Source organism: Anomaloglossus baeobatrachus, chromosome 2 (assembly GCF_048569485.1).
Source record: "Anomaloglossus baeobatrachus isolate aAnoBae1 chromosome 2, aAnoBae1.hap1, whole genome shotgun sequence".
In the NCBI taxonomy this organism is placed as follows: Eukaryota; Metazoa; Chordata; class Amphibia; order Anura; family Aromobatidae; genus Anomaloglossus; species Anomaloglossus baeobatrachus.
In genome coordinates this window covers 521,980,905-521,993,387 of record NC_134354.1, presented here as the reverse complement: position 1 = coordinate 521,993,387, position 12,483 = coordinate 521,980,905, and the positions used below count along the sequence as shown (strand labels likewise).

At 41.4% G+C, this 12,483-nt stretch overlaps 1 protein-coding gene across 3 annotated transcripts in view; it reads left to right on the top strand.

Annotated features, from left to right (window-relative positions):
* Positions 1-12,483, top strand: part of HHLA2 (HHLA2 member of B7 family) — a 176,295-nt gene that overhangs the window by 54,927 nt on the left and 108,885 nt on the right. For all 3 annotated transcript variants that reach the window (XM_075336576.1, XM_075336577.1, XM_075336575.1), the window contains exon 5: positions 7,402-7,668. In XM_075336576.1, coding sequence (XP_075192691.1) covers positions 7,402-7,668 — 267 coding nt within the window. The remainder of the gene's footprint in view (positions 1-7,401; positions 7,669-12,483) is intronic.

Genomic DNA, 12,483 nt, shown 5'->3' with positions numbered 1-12,483 from the left:
AAAATAGACAGGCCAGAGTTAAATTTGCTGAAAAACACCTCATGAAGCCAGCTCAGTTCTGGAAAAGTATTCTATGGACAGATAAGACAAAGATCAACCTGTACCAGAATGATGGGAAGAAAAAAGTTTGGAGAAGAAAGGGAACGGCACATGATCCAAGGCACACCACATCCTCTGTAAAACATGGCAACGTGATGGCATGGGCATGCATGGCTTTCAATGGCACTGGGTCACTTGTGTTTATTGATGACATAACAGCAGACAAGAGTAGCCGGATGAATTCTGAAGTGTACCGGGATATACTTTCAGCCCAGATTCAGCCAAATGCCGCAAAGTTGATCGGACGGCGCTTCATAGTACAGATAGACAATGACCCCAAGCATACAGCCAAAGCTACCCAGGAGTTCATGAGTGCAAAAAAGTGGAACATTCTGCAATGGCCAAGTCAATCACCAGATCTTAACCCAATTGAGCATGCATTTCACTTGCTCAAATCCAGACTTAAGACGGAAAGACCCACAAACAAGCAAGACCTGAAGGCTGCGGCTGTAAAGGCCTGGCAAAGCATTAAGAAGGAGGAAACCCAGCGTTTGGTGATGTCCATGGGTTCCAGACTTAAGGCAGTGATTGCCTCCAAAGGATTCGCAACAAAATATTGAAAATAAAAATATTTTGTTTGGGTTTGGTTTATTTGTCCAATTACTTTTGACCTCCTAAAATGTGGAGTGTTTGTAAAGAAATGTGTACAATTCCTACAATTTCTATCAGATATTTTTGTTCAAACCTTCAAATTAAACGTTACAATCTGCACTTGAATTCTGTTGTAGAGGTTTCATTTCAAATCCAATGTGGTGGCATGCAGAGCCCAACTCGCGAAAATTGTGTCACTGTCCAAATATTTCTGGACCTAACTGTATATGGCATATGGAATTATATTTGAGTCCTATACTAAAAAAATTCCATTACTGTGAAGAGAAAGGTGGGGATAGGACTGCTTAGACACAACATCTCACCATTCTTATGCACTCCATCTTTATGATTTCTAAAAAGTGCCTTTTGAAAGACTGGATTTGGCCTTCAATTCCGTCAAAACATATGATCTTAGACGATTTAAAATGTTTACTTCGATTAGAATGGATAAAAAAAAAAAGCGAAACAGAGAAAAGCTAACTAAAGCTAGTTTCACACTTGCGTTGTGCGGCATCTGTTGCAATCTGCCGCCTTGAGGAATTAGGGTAACCATTGCAGGAATCTGTTTATTCATCATAGGCTTCTATTAAGGGCGGTTTGCATCGGATGGTCTTGCGTTGCATCCGACCCACGGCGCATCAGTTGTTTTGTCAGTGACTGTCGGGCAGAAGGAGCGCATAATGTAACGTTTTTTGTTGCTGTAAAAAAACGAACTCCGCAGGATTCCGTCGGGATCCATTAAGAGGCATAATGAATGTCTATGGCGCTAGATTCCATCGCCATGCGTTTGATGACGGATTCCAGTGCAGGATTCTGTCACGTTCTACTGAGCATGCTCAGCATGTCCAGCAGAACGTTCTAAATCATTTAAAAGCACTCCTGGTCTCTCTCTCTCTCCCTTTCTCTGTCTGTCGGTCTCTCTCTCTGTCAGTCGGTCTCTCTCTCGGTCTCTATCTCTGTCGGTCGGTCTCTCTCTCTCACCCCCTCTCTCATACTCACCGATCACCGGTACAGCACTGCACAGCTGTCACACTACTCTGGCAGCTTCTCCTGCTTTTGAAAATGCCGGCCGCTCATTATTCCATCCCGTATTCACTGCTTCCCCCACCCACCGGCGCCTATAATTGGTTACAGTCAGACACGCCCCCACGCTGAGTGACAGCTGTCTCACTGCAACCAATCACAGCGGCCGGTGGGCAGGCCTATATCGTGCAGTAGAATAAATAAATAATTTAAAAAAAAACGACATGTGGTTCCCTCCAATCTTGATAATAGCCAAGATAAAGCCACCCGGCTAAAGGCTGGTATGCTCAGGATTGGGAGCCCCACGTTATAGGGAGCTCCCCAGCCTAAACATATCAGCCATCAGCTGCCCCCGGAATGGCCTCATCCATTAGACAGTCCCGGGACTCTACCCGGCTCATCCCGAATTGCCCTGGTGCGGTGGCAATCGGGGTAATAAGGAGTTAATGGCAGCCCATAGCTGCCACTAAGTCCTAGGTTAATCATGGCAGGCGTCTGAAACACTCCCAATGATTTTCCTGTAAGTGAAAGTAAATAAACATATACACCCGAAAAAAATCCTTTATTTGGAATATAAGACAAAAAGACACCTTCTTTCACCACTTTATTAATCCCCAAATACCCCTCCAGGTCCGACGTAATCCACACGAGGTTCCACGATGCTTTCAGCTCTGCTACATTGGAAGCTGACAGGAGCGGCCATAGAACACCGCTGCTCCTGTGAGCTCCACGGAGCAACTGAAGTGAGCTGTGCGATCAGCGGTGATGTCACTGAGGTAGTGCTGGGTGTGTGTGCCGTGATGATGGGGGCGGTAGTGCCTGCGTGTATGCGGTGATGATGGGGGCTCTCTCTCGGCTAAAGAAAAATAAAAGAACGCAACACGTTATTTCAGAGGAATCCGTTGCCTTTACTATCACACTATTTACAACGCATCCATCACATACGTCACACAACACATTGTGACGGATGCTGCACAACGCAAGTGTGAAACTAGCCTAAACAGGGCTTTTTGTTTCTTTTTTAATCAACAAAGTTTATTGTATCATTTCTTAATGTTTCAGAAATATAACAGATGATGTAACCTTTTATATACACTGAATGGTACCTGTTAGAAACCTGAAAGGCAAATTGGGAAGGCTCAAAATTTAACAAATATTCTTACTGCAATCTCTTTAGTGTTATTAGTGTTTAACAAATAGTTATACCAGATATCTTAAGATGGTTGTATGAAAATCATTTGTATGAGTTAACAAATTCCCTTTTTTTCTGCTGTGCATTGCCAAAGTATTCACTCCCTTGGCTTTTTACTTATTTTGTTACATTACAACCTGTTTTTAAATGTTTGTATAATCTGATTTGTGTGTTCTGCATGAGCACCAAATAGTCCAAATTGGGGAAATGAAGTGAAAAAAATATAGGCATAAATTTAATTTATGGGATAAAATAAATAAAAATTGCCATGTGCAAATGTATTTGCCCCTTTTGCTATGAAGGCCCTACAAATTTTTGGTGCAAGTAATTACCTTCATAAGTCACATGGTTCATGAAACAAAGTCCACCTCTGTGAAATCTACCGTATTTTTCGGACTATAAGACGCACCCTGGTTTTAGAGGAGGAAAATAGGAAAATAAAATTTTAAGCAAAAAATGTGGTCATAACACACTGGGGCGAGGATCTGCTGCTGATACTGTTATGGGGGTAATGTCCCCAAGTTCTCTACTGGTACCCCAGACTGGTAATGATCCTCCTGCCTCGTATATGAGCCCCATCCTTATATATATGTACCCCATCCTGGTATATGCCCTTATCCTGCTATATACTGGCATCCTGCTATATACCCCCATCCTGCTATATACTGCCATCCTGAAATATGTCCTCATCTTGCTATATACCCACATCCTGCTATATACCCCCCTCCATCCTGCTATATACCCCCATCCATCCTGCTATATACCACCATACATTCTGCTATATGGCCCCATCTTGCTATATACCCCCATCTATCCTGCTATATACCCCCATCCATCCTGCTATATACCACCATCCATCCTGCTATATGGCCCCATCCTGCTATATACCCCATCCATCTTGCTATATACCCCCATCCTGCTATATGGCATGTATCTTGTGTCAGACAAAAAACCCCAAACGTTTATACTCACCTTTCCTCGCTCGATGCAGCATTGCTCCTCCCCCCGTTGTCTGCAGCATCGCTTCTCTTCCTGTCTGCCTGTCAGCTGACCTGTGTGGAGACTAGCGGCGCGCACAGCGATGATGTCATCGCTGTGCTCCCCGCTGTCTGCACACAGATCAGCTGGCCAGCACAGACAGGAAGAGATCGCAATGCTGCAGGGAAGTGACCGGTGAGTATACCGTAATATTCACTGCACCCTGAGCTGATGATGATACGCAGGGAGCAGTGAATACAGCCGCACATGATCACTCCAGGCTGTAGTTGCCAGGGGTGATCATGCGGGCCGGCTGTTTATTATGCGCACACCCCCCGCCCACCTGTCAGCGCTGTCTTCAGTGCTGAGGGATGATGGGCGGGAGGACGGGCGTGCATATGTAATGAGCCGGCCCACATGGTCACTGCAGGCGCTGCTACAGCCTGCTCGTGCCCCCGATGACCCGCTCCACCGCAGCACCCTCATTCCCTGCAGCCACATTCAGACTATAAGACACACCCCCCACTTTCCCCCTACATTTGGGGTAAAAAAAGTGCGTCTTATAGTCCAAAAAATATGGTAAGTGTCACATGGGCTGTCAGAATATACAGATTCTGAAACACCATTAAGCAAGAGGCACCACTAACCAAACAACACTATGAAGACGGAGGAGATCTCGAAACAGGTCACAGATAAAGGTGTTGAGAAGTGTAAGTCAGTTGGATTCTAAAAAAAAAATCCCAATCTCTGATGATCCCCTGGAGCGCAATCAAATCCATTATCATCAAAGACCAAAGGTAACTCTGAAGGAGTTGCAGAGTACCCAAGCATAGACTGGAGTATCTGTCCATACTACCAGAATAAGCCACTCCATAGAGCTGGCCTTTATGCAAGAGTAGCTAGAAAAAAAACCATTTACTTACAGCTAACAATTGTAAGGCTCATTTTGATTTTTGCCAAAATACATGTGAGAAACTCCCCAAATTTATGGGAGAAGGTGCTGTGGTCAGATAAAGCAAAATTTATATTTTTGGGCACTATGGATAACCCTATGTTTGCCAAACCAATACAGTTCATCACCCCAAGAACACCATCCCTACAATGAAACATGGTGGTGGCAGCATCATGCTGTGAGGATGATATTCAACAGCAGGGACAGGGAAAATAGTCCAAGTTGAGGGGAAGATTGATGGTGCGAAACAAAGGGATATTCTTGAGCAAAACCTGTTTGTCTGTCAGTGATTTGAGCCAAGTGTTTGTTTTAAATGAATAACTAAAGTCTACAGACATCAACAGAGCACCTCTTTTAACTTGCCATGTACGGGACACAGCATGTGGAAAAAAAGGGCTATAGTCAGATGTAGAATAAAGTAGAACTTTTTGGAATAAAAGCAAAAGGCTCTGTGTGGCAGAAATCTAACACTGCACATCACCCTGAAAACGCCATCCCCATCATCAAACATGTGGTGGCAGCATCATGTTGTGGGGATGCTTTTCTTTAGCAGAGACAGGGAAACTGATCAGAGTTGATTGGAAGAAGGATGAAGCTAAATACAGGTCATACCTGGCAGACAATCTCTTAGAGGCTACAAAAGACTTGAGACTGGGGTGTAGGATGACTTTTAAGCAGGACAATGACCCTAAACATATAACTATACTGCCAGAGCTAGAATGGAATGGTTTAGATAAAAAACATATTCATATATGTGAATGGCCTAGTCAATGTTTAGACCTAAATCCCATTGAGAATCTGTGGCAAGACTTGAAAATTGCTGCTCACAGATGCTCTCCAATCTCACAGAGCTAGAGCTAAAATTTCAGCCCCTAGAAGAGCAAAGCTGGTAGAGACATACCCCAAAAGACTTTCAGCAGTATTGACTCATAGGGGCTGAATATAAATGCTCGTCACAATTTTCAGATTTATATTTTTAAAATATTTAGTAAACCATGTATCAGATAAATTTCACTTCACAAATACGTGTTACTTTGTGTTGGTATATTACATAAAATCCCTTATAAAATATATTTATGTTTGTGGGTCTTACTTAAAAAAAATGTGCAAAAGTTCACAGGGTATGAATACTTTTTCAGAGCACTGTACTTTTTTTTGTAGATTAATTTTTTGCATAGGGAGCCTTTTATCTTGGTAATTTGTTTTAGATAAACCTAGCTTTACCTCCTTGTCCTGAAATCCCTGCTTGTCTACCTGTGGTTGTGGCCTGCTTTTGCATGCAGATCCGTTTAGTTGCTAGTCTAGATAAAATGCAGAAGGAATGCTGGGTAAACTCATTTGCAGTGGTCATCACGAGGCCTTGATATGGCCATGTTCTGATAGTTGCAGTGGCTCAGACTATAGAGAAATGTGTGAAAATGATCAATTATTGTTAAAGCTCACACAATTGTTTAATAACTGTGCTCCTCTTAACATAATTTACCTATATCTGATTGACATCCTCTGCAATTTTCAGGATCGGGCTGCATTAAAGCCACAGTTCGGCCACACTATACTGTATGTAACCCTATCTCCAAGAACTAAGAGACTTGTTAACCATTTATAGTCTAATTATAATGAGAAATCGTGTAGATGTCATTGACTGTTAACCTTTCTATGCCAGCTTATGTTTCCAGCTCTAACATGTGAGCTTTTGATCAGGACAATTTTGTGATTTCAGTTATCATTATTACTAAAGGATACACATTATTATATCATCATTAGCTTCCACAGAATATTCAGTGTTACACATCTTACAAATTCAGATGGGGGTATGTAAATGCAACATCTGTATACCTATAATGTGTATAGCTAAATCATAGTATAGCCTACAATTTACACAAGCTATGCTGTAGGTCAGGTGCCCCCAACCTGTTGCTTTGGTGTAGTTAGACTGCATAAAGATAAGCAAGTTTGCAATTGACTTACATTTTCTATCTGCTGTCATCTTCCCACTCTAAAAGCTTTTATCTTACATAGTTTACAGCTTGTTGCCTTGGAGAGCAACCACCCAAGCCTGGCCAACTGTGCTCAGTAGTTACATTTCAAATTGAGGAGAAAATGTTTAACATACCAATTACATCTACTGTATCTCACATTTATATCTATCCCATTAACATCTATACAGTAATTAGCTGCTCACCTCCTCCCCCTCTCCTTCAGCCTCTGAGCTTCTACAGCAATTCTCATAATCACGGCTTTTAGAGCAATTCTCATAATAATGGCTTTCGCTTTCATGAGCAAAGTGCTTGTTCAAAAGCACGGTTATCACTATATGAAAAAATAGTGGTAACAGTGTAGACTCAGAACAAGACTGACAGACCATTAACGTGTTGTGGCAGGATGAAGCTACTGGAACTAAACTGTCACTCAAGGAGAAGTGAAACAAGGAAGTAAGGAGACTGCAGAGCTGTGAGCTACTGAGGAGACAACTCAAGAATACCATTTTAAGTTTGTTCTGTGGTTTAGTATTTACTACCGTAGTTATTCTATTGCTAGAAGTAATTATTTTTCTCTGCAATTTTAGAGCCTATCAAAATGGAGGATGATCATGTTTCATGTATGTGCAATTTTTGTGAAGCTGGAGACACTGATTGCTATGGCAAATGCAATTTAAGCCGAGAAACAAATGAAGAGCCAATAGCTTTAATGAACTATTCATTACATCGTGAGGAACACACCCTGAATTCATCCAAACTAAGTGCAATTGATAATGGCTACTTTATCTGTTTAATTAAAACAGAACAGAAAATGAGCATTGAAATGACCTCAGTTAACATCACAGCAGAGGAAGGTAAGCATTCCATTGTTTTCTTCATAGAATAAAGAAGTAATCCTTACCGGTATATAAGGTATATAAAACCAGTAACTGATTAATTTACTGGAGGGCAAAGTCTGTGTAGAACAAATCTGTATATGTTAAAGGGAGTCTGTCTGTCCAAATTGACAGTATAATTAATTATGTGCATAACCTCGTAGGGGGATATATAATGTAGTCCATATATAAATTGGAGCTTTACCTTTAAAGAGCATTCAAATGAGCTTATAATATGGACGTATGGCAAAATCACAGCATGCACTATTCTCTTCCAAGTTTCAGATGAGATTCTCCCCTTCAAGTCTAAACAAAATCGTATTCTATATCCTATCATCTGTCTAGAATGCAAATTTTACTGATACATTGCCATTATTTACTGTATCTAGGAAACTACATTTGATAACATACATGTGAACCTATTGATTTTTAAAATCTGATATCACACGGATGTAAAGCATGGACACACACATATGGCATATGGATGAACATTGTCCAAGTTTTCCAGAATGCTGTAAATAACAGCCCAGGCTGCTCTGTAGAATATAAAAAACACTTTTAGAATACTCACTTAGGGGGCGGTCTGGTCCATTGGATGTTGCTGTTATCGGTCCAGCACCTCCTCTGCTTCGATCGCCATCCTACTTCTTCTGAGCCTTGTATGGATGACGCATCCTACGTCATCCACACAGGTCGGCATTGAGGTCCTGTGCAATGCACACTTCTCTCTGCACTGCTGAGGACAGATCAAACTACTATAATGTGCAGACGGGAAGAAAGGTGAAAGACCACTAGCGCAGGCGCACTACAATACTTTGGTCTGCCCTCAGCAGCACAGATCAAAGTGCACCTACGCAGGACCTCACTGCCGGCCTGTGTGGATGAAGTAGGATGTATCATGCACACAGGCCTAAGAAGGAGGGCGGCAATCGCACACGATGAAGGAGGTGCCACACCGAGAACAGCGACATCCGTCGGACCGAACCGCCCCCTAGGTGAGTATTATAAAGGTGTTTTTCACGTTATACAGAGCAGCCTGAGCTCTTATATCCAGTATTCTGGAATACTGTATACAAGAGCTCACTGGTGGTAGCTACAGCTCAAAAGGCAAAAACCGGGTGACAGGTTCCCTTTAAGGCCCAATGGTGTGACCAATTTTAGTCTAAAAATACACTTCGCCTCCTTTCCCTCTTTCCTTATTTTGCTTTGCAGTAATTTGATTGGTCATATTATCCCCTCCCCTTATTCTCCTTTTCCTCTGCAACAAGAATTTGGTTGGTCATATTATCAGAGATGGTATTGGCCAATTGATTTGCTGCAATATGATATAATATTAGTTGGACATTAATGTTTTGCTGGATCATTGTCGAGTAATTGGGTTGGGTCAATTTAAACATACTACTGTATGTTAGCTGACATGTTTTAATAACGGTAAATATTGGGGAGGAAATGCTGTTTAAACACCATACTATTAGTATATCTTGTAGTGACTGTTTAATGGCTCTTTAGTAATCAAATACATTTCATTGCATTTTTCTTTCCTCATTATAATTTAAAACAGCAACATAACAGGGAAAACCAAAACTTTTTCTTTATTGCTCTTTCAGAAGAATATGAGCAGGAACCCCCATGATGTTCTTCATATCTGAAAAGCATTTCAGAATTCACTTTATTTACCTGGTTAAATAAAGACATTTCATATAGATTTTAAGAAATTCAAATTACAGCCCCTCGTGGTTCTGCATGGGCATGACAGCGCGGTAGAAAAAAAATGCTTCCCAAGTTTACTGATGGCAGCAATAGGTTGACAGAGAACAACTATTAGCAGATCCCATACCTCTCCATGCCCTGTATATGCCCAGGATAAATCAGAACATCCCTAAAAAATAATTAAACTCCAGCTATATAAATTATGCTGATGAACAGGGATCAAGTGTTCATAAGAACACTCGTTTCTCACTATCAGACCCTCCAGACAGGCCATATACACCTGAGGAATCAGAGTTTTTCTCTGGTCTTTGGATCATTGTTATTGAATGCACATCTTCCTGTGTAAAGGGGCAATATGCTACTGATAAAATATTATTTTATTATATGTTCTATATCGACATTCTATTACAACAGAATTAATGTATCAACATTCATTCTGTGCACACAAAATTGTGGTTGACCTATCTAAACAGGCGGCCACCATTTGATGGAAGAAAACATCAAATGTTTTTAATACAGAATTATTTATTGCACATTTTCTTTGTGATAAGGGAAGCATTTCTCATGTTTACAACATACCCTGTATGCCTGCTCCTAATGTGTTTTTGATGTTATGCACTTTTATTTTATCATATTTATGGATGTAAGACTAGTTGGGGCATCATTTTATGCAGCATTTTCTCTGTGTTTACATTTTTCAAAGTTTTTAAGCTTTTTCAAATATATATATATATATATATACATATACACAGTGCCTACAAGTAGTATTCAACCCCCTGCAGATTTTTTTTTTTTTTTTTTTTTTTTTTTTTATAATTTAAGTGTTTTATTGGTTTTCATGAAAAAAAGGACAACAAAACGGGTCATGTCATACAGATACATATTGCATAACAACTATGAGAACCAGGACCATGAGGTCCAACAGGTAAAGGAAAGAAGGGGAGAGAGGGGGCTGGAGGGCAATGCACATAGGCGCTATTGTGACAATTATCCACTACAACACCTAGAGAAGCTCCTGGCGCACAGAGTCCCCCTTCCACCCGTCTCTCACTCTCCTAAAGGAAACTTACCATAAAAGAAACTCCTAAAAAGAAAGGTCAGAAAGTGGAAAGAGAAAGGGAAGAAGACAGAAAGGGAGAAAGAGTATCGAAAGAGGGTGCCATGGGGCCTTCACCTGCCCGCCATGTTTATGTAAGGAGGTAAAAGGTTCCGATCAAAAAGGGGATTTGGGTCATGTCATGGGTTTGAGCCAGATCCTGCCAAATAAGACTCCCAGTGGGACCATTTTGTGACCACAGACTCCGCATCCCCCCGCGACTGGGCCAGGACCCTCTCCATCCGGTATATTGCATTCACCTCGTCAGTCCAACCCCCTGCAGATTTAGCAGGTTTACACATTCGGAATTAACTTGGCATTGTGACATTTGGACTGTAGATCAGACTGGAAGTGTGAAATGCACTGCAGCAAAAAAGAATGTTATTTCTTTTTTTTTTTTTTTTTTTTTTTAAATTGTGAAAAGTTTATTCAGAGGGTCATTTATTATTCAACCCCTCAAACCACCAGAATTCTGTTTGGTTCCCCTAAAGTATTAAGAAGTATTTCAGGCACAAAGAACAATGAGTTTCACATGTTTGGATTAATTATCTCTTTTTCCAGCCTTTTCTGACTAATTAAGACCCTCCCCAAACTTGTGAACAGCACTCATACTTGGTCAACATGGGAAAGACAAAGGAGCATTCCAAGGCCATCAGAGACAAGATCGCGGAGGGTCACAAGGCTGGCAAGGGGTACAAAACCCTTTCCAAGGAGTTGGGCCTACCTGTCTCCACTGTTGGGAGCATCATCCGGAAGTGGAAGGCTTATGGAACTACTGTTAGCCTTCCACGGCCTGGACAGCCTTTGAAAGTTTCCACCCGTGCCGAGGCCAGGCTTGTCCGAAGAGTCAAGGCTAACCCAAGGACAAAAAGGAAGGAGCTCCGGGAAGATCTCATGAAAGTGGGGACATTGGTTTCAGTCAATACCATAAGTAATGTACTCCACCGCAATGGTCTCCGTTCCAGACGAGCCCATAAGGTACCTTTACTTTCAAAGCATCATGTCAAGGCTCGTCTACAGTTTGCTCATGATCACTTGGAGGACTCTGAGACAGACTGGTTCAAGGTTCTCTGGTCTGATGAGACCAAGATCGAGATCTTTGGTGCCAACCACACACGTGACGTTTGGAGACTGGATGGCACTGCATACGACCCCAAGAATACCATCCCTACAGTCAAGCATGGTGGTGGCAGCATCATGCTGTGGGGCTGTTTCTCAGCCAAGGGGCCTGACCATCTGGTCCGCATCCATGGGAAGATGGATAGCACGGCCTACCTGGAGATTTTGGCCAAGAACCTCCGCTCCTCCATCAAGGATCTTAAGATGGGTCGTCATTTCATCTTCCAACAAGACAACGACCCAAAGCACACAGCCAAGAAAACCAAGGCCTGGTTCAAGAGGGAAAAAAATCAAGGTGTTGCAGTGGCCTAGTCAGTCTCCTGACCTTAACCCAATTGAAAACTTGTGGAAGGAGCTCAAGATTAAAGTCCACATGAGACACCCAAAGGACCTAGATAACTTGGAGAAGATCTGCATGGAGGAGTGGGCCAAGATAACTCCAGAGACCTGTGCCGGCCTGATCAGGTCTTATAAAAGACGATTATTAGCTGTAATTGCAAACAAGGGTTATTCCACAAAATATTAAACCTAGGGGTTGAATAATAATTGACCCACACTTTTATGTTGAAAATTTATTAAAATTTAACTGAGCAACATAACTTGTTGGTTTGTAAGATTTATGCATCTGTTAATAAATCCTGCTCTTGTTTGAAGTTTGCAGGCTCTAACTTATTTGCATCTTATCAAACCTGCTAAATCTGCAGGGGGTTGAATACTACTTGTAGGCACTGTATATTATATATATATATATATATATATATATATATATATATATATATATATATATATATATATATATATATATATATAAAATCCCCATTTAACTTGTTTTTTAATAGGTTTTACACTTATTATTTTTAGGGTGGACA